Below are 25,440 nucleotides of genomic sequence, written 5' to 3'. Positions count from 1 at the left end.
AAGGTTAGCAACGGGGAAACGTGGCGGGGGCATGGATAAATCAGGAGCTTGGGATGAACATACACACGCTACCGTATATAAGATAGATAACAAACAAGGACCTACGGTACAGCACTGGGAACTCTACTCAATACTCTGTGATAACCTATATGAGAAAGTAATCTAAAAAAGAATGAATACATGGACATGTATAACTGAATCATTTTGCTGTATACCTGAAACTAACACAACACTGTAAATCAACTATACTGCAATAAAATTAAAATATATATTAAAAAAAACTGTAAAGACAAAAGAGGCAGCATACGTGCTGCCATTTCCCTTCCCATACTTATGTAAGACATCATTAATCAACCCCAGTGACACTCCTTGTTCCTGAGCCCAGCACATCAGAGCCACACTCAACCAGAGCTGCTCGTTATGACTCATGTATTGATTCTAAAGAGATGATAAACAAGTTGCATGCTCCAATATGTACGGAATCAACTGAAGGCAATAAACACTCAGCAGGCTGGTGAAACAAGATTTAGGGTGACAAAATGGCTGCTTTCACATATCTGAAGGGGTAACCTGGAGGTTTCATTAATGTGGCTCGAAAGGGTAGCTAGGCAACAAATAATCATCTCAGGGTGAATTATAGCAGCATTACAAGAATGGCATTATTGCAAAGTGTAGGCAGTACGAGAAGGAAGGTAGAGCAGACTGCCTGGGTAAATACAGGAATGCTGAAGCATGCTCTCTCCCTTCTTCCCACCCAGCCACAGATACACTACAAATTTCTCCGTTAATACTCTGTAAACAAGTCCCACTGACTCATGGAATGTTCTCACTGAAATTTCTAAGAAACAGATACCCGACAGGTATGGTTGCTATTTAATAGCTTTTGGGGAGGGATTATGCAGATGAGGGAGGATTTCTTTGATAAATATGCAAAAGGATAGGCTGGATTTATAATTTAAACAGAAATTGCACTTTCATTGATTGTTTTCTAGCTCTAAGGCCTCTAAAAACCTCTTGATGTTGGCCTAATACTAATGTCTCGATGTCCGTGCAAGGTGCTACCAAATGTCCTGACCCAGTCCTACCAATTTACAATCAGAGGCCTCTGCTCAGAGGGTGAGAGATCTGTGCTACAGGGGATTAAGACAGAGTCCCAGCATTTCCTGGAAAAGTCTTAGTCGATGTAAAAACACATTTGTTTGTTTTTAAAGGTACTGGTTTTTAATTGGTCATGGCTTGGTTACATGGAGGGAGAAATTCTTTTGTAGCCCCTGAGGCAAATGACTGCCTTGAAATCAGCAGGCTGTGGTTATGTAACTTCTTGTTTAATCTGATTCTTCTATTTTATTCCGTGACCTGGGGCAGACCATCCAACCTGGAGTCTCAGTTCCTGTGTCTATAGAATAGGAACACTGTAGTGGCATCTGACCTTGCCCATCCTGACCGGACACACCACGACGGCTTGAGGCAGTCTTTGAAGAAAGCTGAGCTTCTCAGAAGAGAGAAACGACAGGATTGGGTCTCATTATTTAATATCTGCAATGGGATTAAGCTCTACCCTTGGTTTTAAATCCTCAAAATCATTCCCATTTAGACTAATTCACTTATTAGATGTTGAAATATATCCTGAGGCTTCTCTTTACTAATTACCTGCGATGACACCGGTTCAAATGCCAGGAAAGAAATTGCTTTTACACGAATCATTTACACCTTCCAGAATACTTTAGAGCAGGGGCAATGTTCTCCCTCAAACAATCTTTGCCTTTCCAAATCCTAAATTTCCTAGGGAAAAGACTCACAGAGACGTGACAACACGTGTTCCATCCTACATCCTTCATACTCTTCAGATTCAGAGAGAAACACAGTGTGGATGCAAGAACTAGACACATTCTCAGTGTGCTTCACATATATGATCCCACCAGGGAGCAGAAGGGTAACCAGGATCACAGAAATCAGGAGGAAGGAACAGAACAATTACTAACCCCCTTCACGTCCCGCTGAGGTCATTCTCCGCACAGGATGCAGTGGGATGGTAAAGGAACCCCAGAACCCCAGCCTCTCTCCCACGCCCCTGTGTGAATGGGCACTGTTCAACCTCAGTTATGCCTGATAATGTCTGAAAGCAAAGGAGACCCACACAGTCACATGCCATACATATATAAGGAGGCCTATCTATAGAAATCTTCAGAAATAGAAACACAAGGAGAACAAAAGAGTGATACTCACATGTTATATTCTAATTCCAATAATCGCTCAAAGGTGTCAAGAAACCTTGTGAGCCTACTGATGAAAAGACAGTTGACAAACCAGGTGGGCATCCTGACTTGTCATGAGTTTCTGTCACGGTCATCGGTTATTTGTGGCCATTCAGGACCCATTCTTCCTTCTTCTGGTTCAGCACCTGGATTTCCCTTTTGGAAATTAATTCTCCCCCCTCTGTGTGGAGTCTTGGTGGGTCTGTCCATCAGGACTCCTTCCACCTTTCTACCCCCTGCCAAGGGGCGGGTATATGGTCTGTGGCAAGCCAATAGGGCTCTAATTTCCAGGGCTTTGAATCTTGGATGGAGAAACCTGTTGGAATTTATCCACCGCAGCAGTAGCAGCGGGCAAGTAAGACCATCAGTTCTGCCCACCTGGATCCCCAGAGCTTCCTCAGTGTCTGTCCTTCACCTAGCCTGGTCCTGCATATTTCCTGTTGATTCTTGGAGCTACTGGATATCCTTCCAATAAAATCCTTCTGTGCTTGACTTAGCCAAAATTGGTATCTGTTGCTTACAAGGAAAAAAAGAAAAAAAGAATGCTAATGTATACAGATGTATGGCTTGCCTCTTCAGATTCTGGACCTATCTGAGGACTTCTAGGCCCAACAAAGCCCTACGATCAATCCTAAAGGATTCCAAAAATGACACTCTGCATCTGAGTCCATTCTCCCTAAAATCCTCTTGTTTCTCCATGGCCAGTAATAAAGAGTATTTAAAATAGAACGAGAGAGAGAGGCAAGCTAGCAAGTCTTAGAACAGTTTTAGAATGGTGACGTTTACACTGGCTCTAAATTTCACCTTTAGGAACAGAGAGAGATGAAGGCAGACAAGGGGCAAGAGAATCTTATGGGTTTTTTAACGTATCATCTATATACAATAAAATGCATAGATCACAAGAGTACAGTTGATGGGTTCTGACAACTATACTCACCTGTGCAACAACCACACCAATCACGATTTGATCATTTCCACTGCTCCACAAAGTTCAATCATGCCCCTTTCCCACTAATCCTTCCCCACACCAAAGGCAAACACTGTTCTGATTTCCATCACCACAGCCTAATTTCTCCTATTCTAGAACATAATACAAATGGAATCAGACAGTATGTACTCTTGTATCTGGCTTCTTTTGTTCAACATAATGTTTCTGAGATGCATCCAAATTGTTATATATATCAGCAGAGTGTTCTTTGTTATTGCTGAGTAATACTCCATTGTATGAAGGTACCACAGTTTGTTTATTCAGTCTCCTGCTGATGGGTAGTTGGGGTGTTTCCAGTTTGGAGCTATTATGAAAAAAGCTGCTATGAACATTCTTAAACAAATATTTTTTATGGACCTATGATTGTTTTCATTTCTCTTGAATAAATGAATGTTTATTTAATGGTGAAGAAGCTTTCTAGAGCAGTGTGCAGAGAATCAATAACATACTTTTTCCAGGAAGGAAAAAAGTATCTATTTTCCACATTTTCTTCTAGGGTAGTGTAGGTTCACAGGTACCTTTCTATTCACCCCTTATTCTTCTTTATAAGTTTCATTCTCTCAATCTACAGAATCCTCATTTCACTACCATTCTAAACAAATCTTTCTCTTCCCCCTTAAACTAGCAAACACTCTCCACATGCCTTTTTCATGGCAATTTTTAAAAGAAAGAGCTAGCTCTATTCACTGGCTACCCTCTTTAATTTCTTTCCAGTGGTCTTCCCGGCAGTCTATCCTACTCTTATTTTCTCAGTTCTCATTCTCTCCTGACCTCTTGCTGTGTTAAGCTGTGTTGACTGCTTCTCCCCACCTCCTTTTTTTTTTTTTTTTTAAGGAAAGTTAAACTTTAATCACTCAGACAGTTTTTACAAGGAAAACAGGTACCCAAAGACTGGTCTTAAATGCTCACAACTGTACACACCTTCCTCCTGGAGCTTCCATACACACTGACCGTAAAGATTCTGTAGCCAGATTCTGAGGTTTGAATCTGGCTCTATCACTTACTAGCTAAGTGGCTCTGGGCAAGTTATTTAAGTATTCTATACCTCTGTTTCTTCTGGGAAATGAGGCTGATAATAGTATCCACCTCACAGGTTGTTGTGAGGATTAAATAAGTTAGCATTTAGAACTGTGCCTGGTACGTAGTAAGTGCTCAATAAACACAAGTGATTTCTATTATCTCATTTGTTCTTCATTGTGGTGTATGTAATAAGAGAACTTTATAAACCATAATAGACTTTATGACTGTAAGAGATGATATAAGGCACGGCAATGCTTTGGTGCCACCTCTTTTCAGGCTCCTTTCATGGTTGAGTCTCTTCCCCCTGCTTGTTTTAACGTGAACATACTCCAAATCTCCTTCCTTGCTCATTTGTCTTCATGATTCTACATTCTCTTGAAGGTCTTCTCCATCATGGTGGCCTTAATTATCACACCAAGGCCAATGACTTCAAATACAGGTCTACAACCCTAAGTTATCTCCCTTCAGCTTCAGAAATTCCCATCCCTAACTTCCTGCTGGGCAGCTTGTCACCGATCATTCAAACTCAACCTGTCTAAAACTAAAATCACCGTTTTGTTTGCACAAAGAGGTTGCCTTCAGGATTTTGCTTTGTCCTCAATGATATTCTCATATGCTGAGCAAATATGGCCTAGTCTTGCCAGGTATTCCTAGGCATGGATAACAGAGCTTGAGAACGGATCTTGGGGGTGGGGGCAGGGGTATTACTGGAAAACGCCTCTCCATTCCCTTAGGCCTTCCCTGTCCACTCTGAAAGGTCCATGATGACCATGAACTGTTTGTGTGGGAGGGGTGGACTAGGGGAGCAAGAATTTGGGGCACCTAGGAATGAATAAAGCTGCTGCATTAAAATGTACACATCCTAATCTCGAGGTCTATCAGCACTTGGTCCTAATATGCATGTCCTTCCTCATGTCATATAGTTTGGAGAATAGTGTTCCTATTTGTGACAGCCCTTGCCCCACGTGCCAGCGTGGTATCTGTGCCCAGGCAGACTGCTGGACTGGTGGAAGGGTCAGCAGCACATCTGGGCACCTGGGCACCAACGTTCCATCTCTGCCCCTCAGAGCTTTTATCAAGGAGGAGAACTGGTCTAAGTGGTTGGGGGGTCCTGGGGCTGCTAGAGACTGTGTGGCACCTTTAACATTCCCTGGAGCAAAATCTACTCGTCTTGCAAGCAGCCTAATAAAGGTCACCGGGACTTAGAAGGAAGGCATTCAGGGAATTCTGCAGGAGCTTCCTGCCTGTGCTGTCATTAGGGCTGGTCACGAATGTTCTTACTTCTCCTCCTTCGAGCACACAGCAGGATGGTACCTCGCTGTTGCCCTTGCAGGAGTGTGACATGCCATTTGCTTTGGCCAATGAGATGTGAGCAGAAACAACAGGGATGACTTCCAGGAGAAGCTTTGAGAACCCGCGTGTGATTCACTTGTTCTGTTCCTTGCCTCAGTGGAAGCAGAGGTTGACATGCAGCTCATCTCAGCCTGGGTTCCCGAATGAGCAGAACACATACTGCATTACACCAGTAGCATGAGCAAGAGACAAACGTTTGTTCTGTTAAGTCATCAGGATTTGGGGGCTCTTTGTTCCTGCAGCATAAGCTACTCAGTCCTGACAGATACAGTGGCCCTGGTCACAAGACCAGTTGGCAACCTCCAATTTCTGACTCAGCCTCACGTCTGGCTTTTAGATTTGCTCTCTGCTTAGTTCAGCTCTTGGGGACACACAGTGCAGTTACACTACCACAATATAACGCTGTCCCTGGTTTACAGATTAAGACTGATACTTGCTGCTGTATAACCCACAGCGACCCAGCAAAACTCTAGATTCTCGTGCCGCCCAGCCCCAATACTCTAGTCATGAAAACAGGTACAATTTTCCCCAGTGCACCTAAATAAGAGTCTTCCTATTAAAGAAGACTTTCCCATTATAGCTAGGTTGACCATATAATTCATTGCCCAATGTGGTTTTGAATGAAGGGGGACTATGGTGACAGGCATGAATGATTACTACCCTGGGTAAACAAGGATGCATAGGCACTGGAATTCTACTTCCATAGTCTTTACAGTATTAGGTCTATGAGAAAATTCCTAGAGGCATTATCATAGGACAGATCACCCTATCCAGGAAATGCATTTAAAGGCCTAAGCAGAAGCATGTGGAGAAATTAATGTGTTTATCAGAGAGTGTACTCTGCTTTTACTGTTCTATGTGGCATTGGACTGAATGCATGCAGCTGTTTCCCTAAGTAGGCACATGCGAATAGCAGTAGACATCCAAACAAAACCAAGAGGCCAATGCAAAATCCAGCCGTAAAGTATGGACACCCTGCAGAAACATTAACAGCATCTTCCTCCCACTGGTCAGCCTGGGAGTCATTTAAGAGGAAAGAGGACAAAATCAAGAAAACAATCTTAGCAGCAAGAAGAATTGTTTAAGGAAAGCCAAAGTAAATGCAACTCTGGTGACTATGGGATCCTCTTCTCCTAGGCATGTGAAACATATTAATGTCAGTAAATATTTTTAAAGGATGCTGAATTTTCTAGGCAAACTAATAAACACAGTGTGGAAGATAGCTGATTTCTTTAATCTGCCGCTAGTCTGAATTTTCCTTTTCTTTGTAAAATACCAGGATTCTAATTGCTTTCTTCAAAATTTCAGTGGCTTACGGTCAAGAAGCAGATAATAATTTTTGTAGAAGATTCTGTTTTTCTGTCTGTCCCAATCCCCTCTTCCCCATCTGCGCTTTCTGGGATGTGGATTCCCCACCAGAGGGTTGGTCACATGACCTGAGCTAGCCCAAGGACCACCCCCCACCCTAATCCAGTATGACCTCTTCTTAACTTGCACCTTAGTTACATACAAAGACCCTATTTCCAAATAAGCAAATTCATAGGTACCAGGGATATCTTTTTGGGGAGACACAATTCAACCCACACACTAGATAAGAGAGAGTCTTTCTCACTATGACTGCAAGTTCAGAGCCACATAAGCCTGCGCATCCACCTGAAAAGTAAGTAAACAGACCAAAGAGATGGAGAAAGATAGAGACAAGCAGGGTCCTAATGTTACTGAATCCCTGGGATGCGGCCACAGCTACACCCCCAGTCCACCTCTTGGACTTCCCAGGAACATGACCAACAAAATATCTTTCTTGTTTAAATACAGGTAGGTTGGGTTTCTGTCACTTAAAACCAAGAGTTCTAATTAACGTATGCACCAGTGAGCAATGCTATACAGTGTGAATCGAAACAGTTCTCCATATCTGGATGGGAAGAGCGGGTGGGGTATAGATGAAAAAGATTGGCCATGAGTTGATAACTGTTGAAACGAAGTGATGGGTATATAGGAGGTTATTATTATATGATTATACTATTCTATTTTTGCATATGTTTGACATTTTCCAAAATAAAAAGTTAAATCAAATGTTAAAGAAAGCCCCCACCCCTCCCCCCACCAGGAAAATCAGGGCAAGCAAAAGAACAGAAAAGGTAGAATCATACATAAATCAGACAACAGCAGGCACCGCAGGGAATATTGATAATAGGTGAAAATATGAGCACAAGTTTTCTTTGCGGGATGCAAAAGGATTTTGATACTAGACCTGAGTCTACCAGGCTTGACAGGACCAGGTGGCTGGCAGGTGACCACCCAGAACCATGCAGTGAGGGTTGGGTGACGCGGCTCCAGCTCCAGGGGGAGCAAAGGGGAGCACAGTGCACAGCTGGAGGAGTTGACCTTTCCTCCCGGTGAATCACTGTAAAGCAGCTATTATTATCCACAGCCGGCAATAAACAAGGGTGCAGCTCAGACAAAAGACAGGGTTACTTCTCTAAATGCTCACTGACAAGCACTGTTGTTCTGACAGCAGAATGTATTTCACGGTTTATGAAACACCCCTGATTCCGAGGCTTCCTACAAGCCAGTCACCACCTCTTCGGAGATCCTGCCTTCCTCTTGGATGAGAGGTCCTTAACCCCAGTTGCCCATTGGGATGACTTGGAATCTTTAAAAAATCCTTATGCTCAGGCTGCACCCAGAATCAATTAAATCACAATCTCTGGGAGTGGTGCCCAGGCAACAGTATTGCTAGAAGGTTCTTCAGTGAGTCTAATGGGCAGTGGTCATGAGACCACTTTGAGAATCCAATCAAAGTTACAGCCTCTTGTCTGAGAAAAAATGCACAGACAAGAATAATTCTGGTGACTTTCCTGGTGGCGCAGTGGTTAAGGATCCTCCTGCCAATGCAGGGGACATGGGTTTGATCCCTGGTCCGGGAAGATCCCACATGCCACGGAGCAACTAAGCCCGTGCGCCACAACTACTGAGCCTGCGCTCTAGAGCCCAAGAGCCCCAAAGACTGAGCCCAAGTGCCACAACTACTAAAGCCCGTGAGCCTAGAGCCCATGCATGCTCCACAAGAGAAGCCACTGCAATGAGAAGACAGCACTGCAATGAAAAGTAGCCCCTGCAGCCAAAAATAATAAAATAAAATAAAACCTAAAATCTTCAAAAAAAAAAAAAAAAAAGAATGATTCTGCATCCCGTTTCAGAGCAGACATCAATCCTGCCTCCTCCTCCCCCAGGGCTTACACCCAGGCATGACCTTCCACATTTGGACATTGATTCTGCAATGGAATCAGCACAACCCACTACCAAGCACTCCCCAGGACAATTTCTCCAGAGCCCAGACATAACAGCAGTGCTTCACTCTCTGGGTTGTGGCCCAGCCCAGCTGCCCCAGCCTGTGCTTCGGGCTGAGGCTGAGCAGAGCCCTTCTGCAGAGTCCTGCGGGCAGCTGCCCTCCCTCCTTCTGGCCCACATGGCTGTCGGTATTGAACCCCACAACTTTTGCTTCATCCATGACCACTCTGGAGCCTACTTTCTCTGTCACGGGAAGAAATATCTCAGAATTCAACACCTCTCAGTGCAAAAGCCAGGTTATCACCTGGGTTTCAACACAGGGAAGTGACTCCAAGATCTAGAACAGTTCTGACAAGCTCTACCAATATCAGATCTTCCATCATTTTAAAAGGGCAGGAAACTTGGTCTCAAGGGCCATGGCTACCTACCACACTTCATCTTCGGAAACAGCATTCGACGCTCCCCCGACGCAAAAGCCAAACAACTGTCCACCCTACAACTCCACCTGCTCTCTTAAGCCACCACACCAGCCCTTGCAGCTGGAGGCAAGGAAAAGGAAAATGCCAGCCCTGCTCACTCCTCACAACCTTAGTTTAAATCTCTCGTTCCAACCCATTCCTCGAACCCTGCTCTGTCTCACTCATCCTGCCACCCTCAGTGCCTCACCCATCTGACTGATGATCCAGGTGTCACCTGAGCTACACTATCTTTGGTAAAGACCCCTACCAACTCCCCCCTTGTCCGAGGGTCACACTTTCTCCCTCACTGCCACCCTAGCCAGGATCACATCAATCCCTGCAGCAACAACCAAAGGGCAACAGGGTTGGAGAACAGACAAAAATGATTGCGGTGGACAGAGCTAGGGCTATTCTTACCTTCTGCAAATGGTTCCCACTCATAAAACCGGCCCATGAACGGCTTGTTGTTGTAGGATGCACACTGTACCTCCCAGATACTTCTACTGCTTTCTGGACACACCTAGTAAAGCAGATATTAAATATGCAATTAGTGTCCATATCTTTTCATGCCCCCAGCCAAATCCCAGGAGACCTCACCAATGTTAAACATCAGTCCTCCTCCACCGAAACCTGGGGGTTCTGAAAACGTGCCGATCACCTATGTCAAAATTGTAAACGCAGATCCCAAGGCTTCACTCCAAGTTTACTAAATTGGCATCTTTGGAAGGACGCTAAAGTTTTAACATGCTCCCCATGTTAAGTTCTTGCATGCCATAATCTGAAAACCAGTGACCTCAACCTGCTCCTGACACAGTGGTCTGCTCACCTCCCTCAAAGAGGCCATCCATTTCCATCTGTTTGACTTTGTTTGTGCCGTTCCTGTGCACGGGATGATATTCACAGCAAACAGGTACAGCACTCTTACCACGTGCAGGCACTATTTTAAGCATATTTCACATATTAAGTAATTTAACCCTCACAATGACCGATGTGATTGATATGACATTTTTACAGATTTTTTTTCACAGGTGAGCAAACTGAGGCACGAAGCAGCCACACTGCCAGTGAGGGCAGAGGCTGGACTGAAACTCAAGAAGCCTGGCTGCCTCTCAGTGTCCTCCCATCTTGTCTAAATTCTGGTCTAAATCCTCTCCACCATCTCATGCAGGAGCTCTGAGGCTTCAGCATGCAAAAAACCACCCAGAGAGCTCCTGGGAGATGTACATTCCTGGATCACTCCCCCAAGGATTATTATTCAGTAAGTCTGGCGTGAGGCCCAGTAATCTGTATTTTGTCAAATCATCCAGGTGATTCTGATATACTAGACTACTCAAAGAAAATATCCGGCTCCCTCTGGCTTATTTCTTTCTTATTTATAAAGGATAAATGTGAGCAAATGTGACATAAATGTGAAATAAGATGATAAGATCAGAATTTCTAATTCAAATTGTGGATAAAGTGGGATCTAGCTTTTTAAACCTAGCAACACCCTGTTTAAGTGTGAGGTGTATGTTTCTGTGTGTGTGTGGGGGGGTATTTTAATAATCAGATGGGCAAGGAATCTGACCCCTTAGGTATTAAAAGCTCTGTATAGAAGTCTCTGGAATAAACTACTAATATGATAGCTCAAGTTCTGAAGGATTTAGAAAGAAATCTTCTGTATGTATCAGAAACATCAGGTCTAGTGGAAGATGAGGGAACAGAGGGAGGAATGAAACCAGGTGGAAGGAAAAACATTCCCTGCTTGATAAAGGGCAGTCAGGGAGGCTGCTGGGACAAACACTCAGGGTGGTCATAACCCTGCTGTGGCCTGAGCCAAACCATATGGAGCAAGAAACTACGTGACGTGAACATGATGGAAACTGGTGGGGGGGAAAGAGGGCCGGATGGATGGTCAGGCTGGACTGAGCTCTGACAATGGGTGAGAAGCTGGCAGGCTGGGGAAGGCTGTCTCCAAAGGCTCTGGAAGCCAACCTGCTGGTGGTCCTAAAGCCGGAACCGTGTAGGCTTCCAGCATTACCAGCTGCTTCCATGAAGGATTTGGGGTTAAGACGCTTTTTACAATCCTTTGGCCAGAACTAACTAGCCTTGACTAGGGTGGGATCAGCGGGGCAGCTTGGGAGTAGGCACCATACTTGCAATGAGAAAGAATCGCTAAGGGCTTTGTTAAAAATACAGATTCTCAGGCTTCGCCCCAGTGGAGGGTGGGGAAGAGGGCCAGGAATACACACTCAAAGTGCTCCCTCTGGTACAGCCAACCTGGCACCAGATTATGCAGCTGCAATTAAGGGCCACTCCCAAGCCTCAATCACACTCCAAATTACTTAACATGCAATCACAGTGTGAGAGCAGAGAAAAGCAAATCTAACCCCTTTAATTTAAAGATGAGGAAACAGAGGTGTGGTGAAGCAGGGTACCTTGCCAAAGGTCCCACAGTGACATGGAGACAGAGCCCAGAATGCTGACCACCCACCCTGGCCATCATTAGAAACTTGAGATTTGCTGCTGGGTGGCAGGTTTTCGTAATGGAAAGAGACCAGAACAAGTGGGCCAAATGTCCTGCTCCTCAAGTAACCACACCTACATAAAGCCAAGCTGCTGTGAACCAGGCTCCAAGCCAGAAGCCACCCTAATTAACCTGGTGGCAGTTACCAGGATTGGAAGCAGCAGACCACAAAAACTTAGCCAGTCTATTTAACCTCTCTGTACCCATCAGCAAAATAGTGCCAATAGGCTGCACCACGAAACAACACACCTTCGGAATCACTTTGAATTGCTTGATATTTGATACTATAAATGCATATTTCATGCCATGGAAGGCAGTCCACAATCCACTAAGTGAAAAAAGTGATTATATGTGTGGAGGGTGTGTGTGTGTGTAAAGAGAGAGGCTACACGCGTTATCTCTGGAAGGGGGGTTATAGCAGTTTTCTTTTTACAATTAACTTTTGGTTTATTTGTACTGCCTAATTTTTCTGCAATAAATATGTAACATTTATGCAATAAGAATGTATCAGTATTGAGCCCTTCCAAACACATAGCCATGCAAAGCTGGAAGGGCTCATCACTGATAACATTTTTATCAGTGTCTTTAATGCTAATGCCTGGTGCTCTTATTATATCCATATGCATCTGCCAAGTCAACCAGCCCCCTGTGACGGGTCATTCAGGATACCCTGTCCCTGGTCATCAATAAGTTCTTTATTTTTTTTTTTTTTGAAGAATTTTACTGAGATATAATTGACATAGAATAAACTGCACATATTTTTTTACAAACTTGTTTATTTTAAAAATAAATGAATAAATATTTACTATAAGAAAAAGCCATTCTCCATAATCCTTGAACCAAGCCCTTAATACTATAGAAGTCACTTATTTTTAGAAGAAAGAAAACACAGATTAGATCTTTTTTGGGGGGATTGGAAGAAGATTTAGCAGATCCTTGTCAATGTTCCAAGCTATTAACTTTGATTTCACATACTAAAAGATGAAAATCCTATTATTAGGAAAGTATTTAATTATAAAACATTGGTTGGTTGGATTGAATTTAGTTACTTTCTATACAATTTTCTTTTCCTTGTTAGTGAAGTCAATAATCTGCTGTCTGAAGAGTTATCAAAGAAGCTGGCGTGCCCTGCCATTTTTTTTTTAAGTGTACAATTTTATATTTTTTGTCTTATTAGTAATGTATATATGGCAATCCCAATCTCCCAGTTCATCCCACCCCAACCGCATCCCCGCCCCCCGCTTTTCCCCCCTTGGTGTCCATAGGTTTGTTCTCTACTGTGTCTCTATTTCTGCCTTGCCAACTGGTTAATTTGTACCATCTTTCTAGATTCCACATATATGCGTTAATATACAATGTTTGTTTTTCTCTTTCTGATTTACTTCACTCTGTATGACTGTCTCTAGGTCCATCCATGTCTCTATCAATGACCCAATTTCATTTCTTTTTATGATCGAGTAATATTCCATTGTATATATATATATACCACATCTTCTTTATTCATTCATCTGTTGATGGACATTTAGGTTGCCTCCATGTCCTGGCTATTGTAAATAGTGCTGCAGTGAACACTGGGGTGCAAGTATATTTTTAAATTATGGCGTTCTCTGGGTACATGCCCAGTAGTGGGATTGCCGGGTCATATGGTAGTTCTATTTTTAGTTTTTTAAGGAACCTCCATACTGTTCTCCATAGTGGCTGTATCAATTTACATTCCCACCAACAGTGCAAGAGGGTTCCCTTTTCTCCACACCCGCTCCAGCATTTATTGTTTGTATATTATCTGAAACAAGTTCTTTATATTTGAGTGTGGACCACTTACCTCCTGAGGCCAGAGGCCTTAACGTGACATCAGACCCACAGTGAGGGGTCAGGTGCTGAGGCAGCACATCCACCTACAGTTGCCAGGAGGCAGCTGAGCCCAGAGATTGACTATGGTATCCAGTGAGCATCTAGCCTGGGAAGGGGCAACACGAGGTAACAAGGTGCTCTGGAAGATGGCATCGCCCTGTGCGTGGCCCTGAGCAGGGACTCACATGATGCCAGGTGAGCTGCCAGTTAAAGGCTGGACACTACTTCCTGGGGAGGAGAGAGACCTGAACAGAAAATGCAAGCCTCAGAGAGTCCAGATATGGAAGTGGGGTATTGAGACAGAACTATGGTACAAGCGAGGAACACAGATACCTGGGATGATGATGATGATGGCGTTAAGAACAGCTAACTTTTATTGACACTTACTAAATGTCAGCCACTCCACTGCATGATTTATGTATATATTTGCTCATTTAATCCACACAACCACTATTATGTCCAATTTACAGATGAGGACGCCAAGGCAAAGAAAAGTTAAATGAGCTGCCCAAGGCCACAGGGCAAGTGGGGAAGTCAAGATTTGAATCTAGAATCCATGAGAGTAACTGCTATGCCATGGTGTCCCTCAAGAAGGTGTGAATAGCAAAGTTAATTTGCAATGGGTTCACAGACAAGAGGGCTGTAAACTCCTTCTTGCCTACTGTCAGGAGATGTCCTGGGGAACAAGTTCAGATTCGGCCTCTGAGGCCTACTGAAGTGGCCCCAGCAACAAGGATCAGGGAGCTGTGGATTGAGGATGAAAACCAAGGAGGGCTGGGGAATTTCTGTTTTGTGTCTCTTTTGTAGATTACATCTGTTTATACTTGTCATACTATTATCAGTACTAAATCTCCTCTCATTTTAACAGACTCTCTGAAGTTAAAACTTCCAGGTTACAGATCATTTTACATTTGTTATACTTCAAGTGGGTTGTTTCCTGATGCCATAGACTGAGTCACCCTCACCTTATCAGTAATTGTCTCTATATTACACTGTGAGTTGGCTTTCCTGCAGACAGCTGATCCTTTCCATCGGCATAGATTCTTATAATCTTCAGGCCAGAAAACTGAAACAAGGGAAAAGCCATGTAGATAGAGATCAGGCTCATTCAGGATGGGGCCAGAGAAGACCGGAGCTTTATAGTCAAGGAATGCCCCTGGGAGATAACCTCCCTTCAAATGACTCCCTTCCATCCCAAAGAGGGAGGGATATTCCCACTGGTCTCTTATGGGAAGAGGAATAAAGATGTACTTTAATATAATGAGCTGAATCCTTATAAAGCACTTCAGGCATCTAGACAATTGCCTGGAGTTGCTATGAGTCACAAAGAGTATTATGGAAACTGTGGCTATGTTTCTAGTGACCCTGGTTAATCTGAGATGACAACTGCCCACATGTAACTTCACTGCTCAAGAGGCCACTGTCAGTGATTGTGTCACACAATTACCTTTCAGTAATTAATTACTTTCAGGTCCCCAGGAGACTGAAGAATATCATCCCCAATGAAGATGACACCAAGGAACATTGACCTTGGGTCTGCTTGGGGTCTGTCTGCACTTATTTTTAATCCTTTGGATTGCTCTGGAGTCAATCAAAAGACCAGCTACCATAGCAACACATGATATATTTAACATCACCACAGTGAAAAAGTCTAAAGAAAAAAATCTAGAAAATGTCCCTGCACTGCCATGAGAAAGCGGCTATGTGACCTTGGGCAAAGTACTTTGCTTCTCTAAACCTAAATGACTCCATTTCAATAGCCAGCCCTGCACCACTCCTCCCCCCACCAGCCACCCAGGAATTCTGTGAAGAATAAATTAGTAACACAGTAAAGTTTCTAGCTCATAGTAATGCTCAATAAATGTTAGCTGAATTGGAATCTACAAAGACATCAAAGATGAATCCAGCAGTTCCAGAAGCTGTTAAGTGTCTGACAGGTAGATGCTTTGAGCAAACATTTCCTTCCTTTCTCTTCTACAGATGGAAGATGGGCTTTGTTTCCCAGATGTAGCATCATATAACCATGGACCAAAATTTCTACAAGCTATCCAGCACAGTTTTCAAATATGTTTAATATCTGCTTTCTCAACTCACTTGGAACAAGCTCAACCTCGCAAGAATTCTGCCACCTCCCACCACTTCCAGGGCCCTCTAGACAGTCAGGGAATTGGTTCGTCCAAAAGAGCTGGGTCAAAGCTTTGGATTTAAAAACCAAAAAACAAATAACTGAGGTTTTCTTAGTTCTCAGACACTTTTTCTTTCCTGTCCAAGTTCATACTGTTCTCCTAGAGAAAGGAGTTTCCCTCTTATTCAATAAACACATCAAAGACCCAAAGGATGTTAATATAACTAAGCCCCATCTATTCCTCCAGGAGAACCCTGTTTTTTAAAATATTCTGTACACATGTCTATACAAACCTAGGCTTATCCCAGGAATGCTTGTTTATTTATCCCTCTTTAGATCATTAATGTATCTATATGCCTGTAAGAAGGTCTAAAAGAGAATTTTTTTTTTCTAACTAATCAGGAGGTATGGGGCAAAATGTAAACTTTGAACTCAAAGCTCCTACTCCCCCAAGGAGCACAAATTTCACAGTGGCTACTTTAGGGATCACATCAATAAGACTAGTTTCCGTCCCCTCTGCTATTTGCTGAGGCAGGATGTGAAATTTCTTCAAAGGCAAATAGTCATTGTGCCCCTCCTATGTGTCAGGTGTTGCAAGCATTGAGGATACAGAGAAAAATCCCTCATAACAGTCTCTTGCAGCGATTTCACAGGCCAAGGCAAAACAAAACAAAACAGCAAACAAAAAAACCAATAACAAAAAAATATAAACCAAAACACATAATGCAATGAGAAGAATTTGGTGAACTGTGTGGGCACTACATTTCTAATCTTGCAGAATAAGAAGCTGAACACTCTATGATATAAATCAAAGCAAGATTCTTTTTGACCCACCTCCTAGAATCATGGAAATAAAATAAAATATAAACAAATGGGACCTAATGAAACTTAAAAGCTTTTGCACAACAAAAGAAACCATAAACAAGACAAGAAGACAATGCTCAGAATGGGAGAAAATATTTGCCAACGAAGCAACTGACAAAGGATTAATCTCCAAAATATACAAGCAGCTCATGAAGCTCAATATGAAAAAAGCAAATAACCCAGTCCAAAAATGGGCAGAAGACCTAAATAGACATTTCTCCAAAGAAGACATGCAGATGGCTAACAAACACATGAAAAGATGCTCTACATCACTAATCATTAGAGAAATGCAAGTCAAAGCCACAATGAGGTATCACCTCACACCGGTCAGAATGGCCATCATCACAAAACCTAGAAACAATAAATGCTGGAGAGGGTGTGGAGAAAAGGGAAGCCTCCTACACTGTTGATGGGAATGTAAATTAGTACAGCCGCTATGGAAAAACAGTATGGAGGTTCCTTAAAAAACTAAAAATAGAACTACCATGTGACCCAGCAATGCCACTCCTGGGGCATATACCCAGAGAAAACCATAATCCAAAAAGAAACATGTACCCCAATGTTCACTGCAGCACTATTTACAATAGCCAGGACATGGAAGCAACCTAAATGTCCATCAACAGATGAACAGATAAAGAAGATGTAGCACATATATACAATGGAATATTACTCAGCCATAAAAAGGAATGAAATTGAGTTATTTGTAGTGAGGTGGATGGACCTAGAGTCTGTCATACAGAGTGAAGTAAGCCAGAAAGAGAAAAACAAATACTGTATGCTAACTCATATATATATATAAAATCTAAAAAAAATGGTACTGATGAACCCAGTGACAGGGCAAGAATAAAGATGCAGATGTAGAGAATGGACTTGAGGACACAGGGTAGGGGGCGAAGGGGAAGCTGGGACAAAGTGAGAGAGTAGCACTGACATCTATACACTACCAAATGTAAAACAGATAGCTAGTGGGAAGCTGCTGCATAACACAGGGAGATCAACTCGATGATGGGTGATGACTTAGAGGCCTGGGATAGGGAGGGTGGGAAGGAGTCGCGGGAGGGAGGGGATATGGGGATATATGTATAAATACAGCTGATTCACTGTTGTACAGCAGAAACTGGCACAACAGTATAAAGCAATTATACTGCAATAAAGAGCGTAAAAAAAAAAGTTGACTGATCCTAACACTGATAAATCAAGAAAATAAAAACTGTTAATATACTATATATAACAAAAAATATAACTGAAAATAAAACGTGGCTAGCAGAGTTCAGCAGAGTGGGAGGAAAGAGGGTCATTTCTTCATCTTTCAGAGCGAGGAGTCGACAGAAAATTTGAAGCTGATATATCAAGAAGCAGAGGTGTTGGTACACTATTTAGACTTACAGAGAGAATAAGCGTAAAAATTTAAACTAATGGACTGTGATTACATCTTGGGAGAGGGACTGGGATATACCTCTCTACCACTGCGATATTTCTTCCTATTTGTTCTACTTTTTATAATCGTGAAAAGTGACAGTTGTAAATAATTCATATATGTGTGTATGACTCATACATCTATATTTCATACATATGAAATATATTTATAGGAAATTTACGTGAATATTTATATTTAATATATGTGTTTAATATACTTAATATTTATATGTTCAGAAAATATTCATATACATATTTCATATATATACATAAGGCTAATTTTCATATATATATGAAAGTCAATAAGAGAAGTTTCTATGGAAAATTCCAAGCAGTCTGAGAAAATGGAAAGCAGAATGATGCAAAAGCACTGACACTAGCATACATTTCCCAGGTAAGGAGGTTGCTGACAAGCTCGGGAAACCTAAGTTGAGCCCTCCAGTGAGACGATCTGTCCATCCAGTAGCTGGCCCTACAGTTCCTGGCAAGTTCTACACCTTACAGAACTGCACTGACTTCTTGACGTAGCCCATTTGCTAAGTTTCTCCCTAAACTGAACTCAGGAAGTTGCTTGTCAGCTCCTCTCTCATTTCACATGAGACTAGGAATGGGATAGAATTAGAATATGCCCAAAAAGAGCTTAGCTATATTTGAGATTTGTCCAACATCTTCCCTTCATTTTCACTTACTTGGAGCCAGAAACAACTCCACATGGATAAGCCCATTGTCAGAAGTCAGTCCTACTCCAGGGAAATTTACTGGAGAGTCATTGATACCAGAACTCATCACAGCCGTTGTTTGCTAAAAGCTGCTTTTTAGCCACAGAGGTTTTCCCCCTTGAAACCCTAAGTGCATTCTGTTTAAACTCAGTATCATGCCTCCTTTGGCAGCAAAGCCCTTTAAAAACTCAAAAGCTTGTCCCCGCCTTGCACCTGGTGACTCACTCCAGCCTCCCTGATCCAGAAGGAGCCTGTGTGTCAGTCTCCTCTCCAGGGAGGAAGCACTGAATTCACAGTGCTTAAGAGAAGAAGGCAGGAGCAGAAAGAGAAATTAAGGAAACTCTCCCATTCACCATTGCAACAAAAAGAAGAAAATACCTAGGAATAAACCTGCCTAAGGAGGCAAAAGATCTGTATGCAGAAAACTTTAAGACATTGATGAAAGAAATCAAAGACGACACAAACAGATGGAGGGACATACCATGTTCCTGGATTGGAAGAATCAACATCGTGAAAATGACTGTACTACCCAAAGCAATTTACAGATTCAATGCAATCTCGATCAAATTACCAATGGCATTTTTCACAAAACTAGAGCAAGAAATCTCATGATTTGTATGGAAACACAAAAGACCCCAAATAGCCAAAGCAATCTTGAGAAGGAAAAATGGAGTTGGTGGAATCAGGCTTCCCGACTTCAAACTATACTACAAGGCCATAGTGATCAAGACAGTATGGTACTGGCACAAAAATAGAAAGGAAGACCAATGGAATAGAATAGAGAACTCAGAAGTAAGCCCAAACACCTTCTCTTTGACAAAGGAGGCACGAGTATAGAATGGAAAAAAGACAGCCTCTTCAATAAGTGGTGCTGGGAAAATTGGACAGCAACATGTAAAAGAATGAAATTAGAACATTTCCTAACACCACACACAAAAATAAACTCCAAATGGATGAAAGACCTACATGTAAGGCCAGACACTATCAAACTCCTAGAGGAAAACATAGGCAGAACACTCTATGACATCCATCAAAGCAAGATCCTTTTTGATCCACCTCCTAGAATCATGGAAATAAAATCAAGAATAAACAAATGGGACCTCATGAAACTTAAAAGCTTTTGCACAGCGAAAGAAACCATAAACAAGACTAGAAGGCAACCCTCAGAATGGGAAAAAATAGTTGCCTATGAAACAACGGACAAAGGATTAATCTCCAAAATATACAAGCAGCTCATGCAGCTTAATACCAAAAAAGCAAATAACCCGATCCACAAATGGGCGAAAAACCTAAATAGACATTTCTCCAAAGAAGACATACAGATGGCCAACACACACATGAAAAGATGCTCAACATCACTCATCATCAGAGAAATGCAAGTCAAAGCCACAATGAGGTATCACCTCACACCCATCAGAATGGCCATCATCACAAAATCTGGAAACAACAAATGTTGGAGAGGGTGTGGAGAAAAGGGAACTCTCCTGCACTGTTGGTGGGAATGTAGGTTGGTACAGCCACTATGGAAAACAGTATGGAGGTTCCTTAAAAAACTAAAAATAGAACTACCATATGATCCAGTAATCCCACTCCTGGGCATATACCCAGAGAAAACCATAATCCAAAAAGAAACATGTACCATAATGTTTATTGCAGCACTATTTACAATAGCCAGGACATGGAAGCAACCTAAATGGTCATCAACAAATGAATGGATAAAGAAGATGTGGCATATATATTCAATGGAATATTACTCAACTATAAAAAGGGATGAGATGGAGCTATATGTAATGAGGTGGATAGACCTAGAGTCTGTCATACAGAGTGAAGTAAGTCAGAAAGAGAAAGACAAATATTGTATGCTAACTCACATATACGGACTCTAAAAATGGTACTGATGAACTCAGTGACAAGACAAGAACAAGGATGCAGATGCAGAGAATGGACTGGAGAACTCGAGGTTTGGGGGGGCGGGGGTTGAAGGGGAAGCTGAGACGAAGCGAGAGAGTAGCACAGACATATATATACTACCAACTGTAAAATAGATAGCCAGTGGGAAGTTGTTGTATAACAAAGGGAGTCCAACTCGAGGATGGAAGATGCCTTAGAGGAGTGGGACGGGGAAGGTGGGGGGGACTCAAGGGAGGGTGGGGGGGGAGTTGAGGGAGGGAGGGAATATGGGGATATGTGTATAAAAACAGATGATTGAGCTTGGTGTACCCCCCAAAAATAATAAATAAATTAAAAAAATAATAAAGAGAAGAAGGCAGGAGAGAGACACCTAGGTCTCCAGGACAAAGGGCATAAAATGTCTTGGTTGGTTAATGTATTTTGCAAATAATAATACACACCCCCAGAAATAGCTAGTAGAAAAGAACTGTATTCTTATTGCATCTCCACAGGCACCAAGAGGGATTTGGTTTTCTCCTTCCCCTGTGTCACCCCTATAAAGACTCTAGTTCTTTTGCTCCCATGTCTTGACTTTCAGTGAGAGTCCATGAAGAAGAAACTTATCTATTTACTTGATTTCTGGAATACTTTTCATTTTGAGCCATAGCTGAGGAAGCGCAAGGCTGTGGATAAACCGTGGACATCTCCTTGTGTTGCCCCTTCACTGCTGAAGACATACTTGCAGGTGAAGCCACCGCTCATGGCAAAAGCATCTCATTCCACCGAGAGGTCCTCCAAGCGCTCCTTCTTTTTTTTTTTTTTTTTTTTTAATTATTTTTTTTGGGGGGTACACCAGGTTCAATCAACTGTTTTTATACACATATCCCCATATTCCCTCCCTTCTTGATCCTCACCTTTTACAGGAGCGCAAAGGGGCTGTCAGATTCCTGTCCCTCCCTCTTTCTAGAAAACTCTCCCCTCTTCTGGATTGCCTACACTCCTGCAGGAGGCCTTTGCTGTCTCCACCCAAGCCAGGTTCCTTTCCACTATCTAGAGATTCCAAAGTGCCTACGCAGCGTGTAGAGTGGTGCCTGTGCCCTGCACTTGTTATTACTTAATTATGAGTCTCTCTCTCTCCCACTGGACTTTGAGCTTAGGGTCAGAGCGTGCTCTAATTTCAGTGTCCCTGACCCCACTCAGTCAATGTCAGCGCTTTGCGTATGGATTCCAAGCAAAAGCCCACAAGAGTGAGTGACTTGGACTGTTGCACGAGTAGATATCTAAGATGATGCCTGCTCTAAAAGGACACAGATTCTTTATCTATACTGGAGTGTATCACCTTCATTTGCTTATACACATTGTAGGCAAGGAAAAAGAAAACCTTCCTTATTCTAAAAGTCTACATTCAGGGATCATTAGTGCTGCATTTATTACTAATATTGAAGTACTATTTCAGAGAGGATATCTAATATGAACCGAACAATCCTAAAGACACACTAGCATGCTTAAAACTCCCAGATGACATCATAAGGCAGGGCTTAATATTAACCAGGCACATTTGAGGGTATAAAGGCTTCATTGGCATGAAGTTATCTATAGGCTGACTTTTGTCACTTTAAACGTGACCCAAGGGTGATTACCACATCACAGCTAAAATGCTGGGTCTCTCAGCAATCTTGTTTTATTATTGGGCAAAGGGAAAGGACCTCCAACCACAGCTAACCCAAAGGGCAAAAGGGGACTCTGAGCAAGTCTGACCATTTCAACTACAATTCCATGACTCAGCACTTAGGAACTGGGAGCTGCTCAGATATGCAGACATCTTATTCCATCTTATCTTCAGCCATGTTCACTTGTCCAAGTCCAAATGGTTTATTTGCTAACAATGTGTCAGCACATGCCAAGCTCCTTTTACACATGACCTTATCTGAACATCACATCAACCCGATGGAGTAGGTATCATTATTCTTTCGCCTTCACAGATGGTCCTCAAAGAGTTAAGTAACTTGCCCAAGAAAACTCAGCTCCTGGTGTTGGAGCTGGAGTTTGCACCCAGCTCAACTCAGCTCCCAAACTCACTCTCCCACACTGCCTTGCAGGCTTAACATCCAATTAAACCAGTTGATTAGAATTGCTTTCTGATTTTTCACTGTGTAAAATGTTTCTCACCCATCAACCTCATGTATGAAAGTCCAGCAGGACCATGTGATACTTCTGTATTCTGAGATGTTAACGAAGAAGTTCCCCATTAAGACCATGATCATTTAAAGTGGACAGGAGGAGGCAGGAGGGAAAGGAAGGAAGGTTCCTATACCTGGCAGGCCCCACAGCACCCGAGATCCAGACACAATCCTGCCTTTTTGTCCTTGGCTAAGCTGCTTCCTTGGCCCCAAGTGCTCTTTTCTCTTTTTTGGCCATCCTTGAAAGCCCAGCTCAATTGCTACCTTCCCCAACCCTGTGGCTTCCTGCCCTGTGCTCCCAGAGCTCCTTCCCCTCACTAAGTGCTCCAGCACCAAGTGCAAATACCTAGAAGTAGCTGTATTTAGCACCTTCTCTGCCATGTTGAGGGAGGGATTGTGACCAGTGATGAGACACTGTTCCAAGACACGGAAGCCTGCAAAAACATTTCCCCTAATTCCGACCACCGCATGACCTCACAGCTCAGAACTGAGCCCTGTACTGTGGGGGTAGTCTTAGAAAAAGGGCATTCCATCAAGACGTGGGGTGGGATAGACTGGGCACTTAGTTAAAGAGATGAAGTTCTGAAATCAGTGGATAGATCTGCCCCACCGTGGGTTACTTTCCCTTCTTCCTCTTCTCCCAGATAATAAGTGGTAGAGAACTCTAAATGTATGCATTCTTTTCTAATCTTTGAAGAGGACGGACATGATAACCCACCTTCCCTGTTCACAGGGAATTGTTCAGAGTGTTGCTCTTCACCTCTTTCCTTTTTGAGTAGGAAGATTTACATAACTGGGGGACTCATGTCATCCCCTCATTTGGACATAGAGGAGGATACGTACATGTCTACATAAGGTCATTGATGCTAAGATGCTGGAGCACATGGGTCCACGTGGAGAATGTGCAAATAAGACAGCACAGCAAGACTGAGATTGCTCTCCTGAGAAAGGCCTGCTTGCAAGGTTGGTCCTTGGCTGATGTCAGAAACTTGGATTTCAGAAGGGTCCTCACCACTCCCTAAGTGATAAGAGTGACTCACTAAGCTCCAACTATGTGTACAAGCAATATATTTTATGCCAAGCACCTGCTTTCCTTTGGGGAGCCTGGAACTTTAGTATGCAGCAGGCAAAGGGTGGCCTATGTGACTGGCCGCCAATATAAACTTTGGCCATGGAATCGGTAATGAGTTTCCCTTGTAGACAATACTTCACATGTGTAACAACTCATTGCTGAGGGAATGAAGTACATCCTGTGCGATTCCACAGGGACAGGACTCTTGGAAGACTGTGCCTGCTTTCCTCTGGACCTGGTCCCATGCACCTTTCTTTTTGCTGATTTTCCTCTGCGTCTTTTCATTGCAATGAATCATAACTGTGCATACAACTATATGTTGAGTCCTGTGAGTCTTCCTAGCAAATCATTAAACCTAGGAGTGGTTTTGGTGACCACTGACACAGGGAGTTTTAACGTGTTCATGGGGCATGGCTCACGTCACAACAAGCCATGGGCTTATGAAAAGAAGATATGCAGTAATGGGACCTCTAAGGAAAGATGTCTCTCAATAAGGGTAAGTAGGATGTGACTTGATGGGGTGCAAAATGTTACAGTGGAAAGAAGGGAATGAAATCTGTACAATCCTTTGTCAACATTCACTTCTTTGTCCCAGAAAATGTCTGAGACATTGCTTTACCTACTTTCAAAATGATGCAGACATCACAAATTCACAAGAATTTTTTTAATATTCCTTGCAATTCAATCTCTTCAGTAGTGGAGTTATCCAGCAGCCAGAGAAGCCACAGCTTTTACATGGGGAGAGGCTGCCCTGCTGTTGGCACCGCAGGCCTGGCAAAAAGTGCACACTTCGAAAACAAAGGTTAAATGAAAGAAATGTTAAGTAGATATCAGGTCCACATATATGCCAAATGCCTTCTCTCTTTTCCCTTCTCTTTATGGATTACTTGGTTCTCAGAATTAGACACATACTAGTCAGTGGGAGAATGTATTCTACATTAGACATGAATTCGTTTCATTTTAAAAGAATTGCAAGGGATATTCAAGAACACGGACTGTGTCTTATTGTGGACACAAATTTTTTTTTTTTCGATTTCTACAGCACTTCCTCAACATCACCTCATTTGATCCTCACAGCAACTCTAGAAATATGACTTTTCTAGGTAAAATGACTTTTCTTCTATCTTCCATGGAGCCTGGTCTGTTACAAGACAAGCAGTGATGCTCAGTTAAGACTTACTGGTCAACCGATTAATAATGACTTTAGGAAAATTACTGCTCTACAAAAATCAATAATTCTGTAAGTCTGTCAGTGGAAGAACAAGCTGAAAAGCAATTCAGGCATTCAGAGGAATTATTAAAATCACAAATTAAGTCATTTCTACGGACTCTATGGCAGGAAATATATTTTTAATGAGGAAATTGAAGCTAATATATAACAGCTGTCCTGTTACCCAGTAACAGACTATTAAGGCAGATTAAATTATTAATGAAAAATATAGCAACTTGGAA

At 42.6% G+C, this 25,440-nt stretch overlaps 1 protein-coding gene across 4 annotated transcripts in view; it reads right to left on the bottom strand.

Annotated features, from left to right (window-relative positions):
- THSD4 (thrombospondin type 1 domain containing 4) overlaps window positions 1-25,440 on the bottom strand; it is a 565,916-nt gene that overhangs the window by 426,810 nt on the left and 113,666 nt on the right. For all 4 annotated transcript variants that reach the window (XM_057723173.1, XM_057723172.1, XM_057723174.1 and 1 more), the window contains one exon: window positions 9,783-9,885. In XM_057723173.1, the coding sequence (XP_057579156.1) occupies window positions 9,783-9,885 (103 nt within the window). The remainder of the gene's footprint in view (window positions 1-9,782; window positions 9,886-25,440) is intronic.

The sequence above is a fragment of the Hippopotamus amphibius genome, chromosome 2 (assembly GCF_030028045.1).
Source record: "Hippopotamus amphibius kiboko isolate mHipAmp2 chromosome 2, mHipAmp2.hap2, whole genome shotgun sequence".
Taxonomy (NCBI): domain Eukaryota; kingdom Metazoa; phylum Chordata; class Mammalia; order Artiodactyla; family Hippopotamidae; genus Hippopotamus; species Hippopotamus amphibius.
Note: the sequence above shows the minus strand (reverse complement) of the source record. Positions and strands in the feature narration are given on the sequence as shown.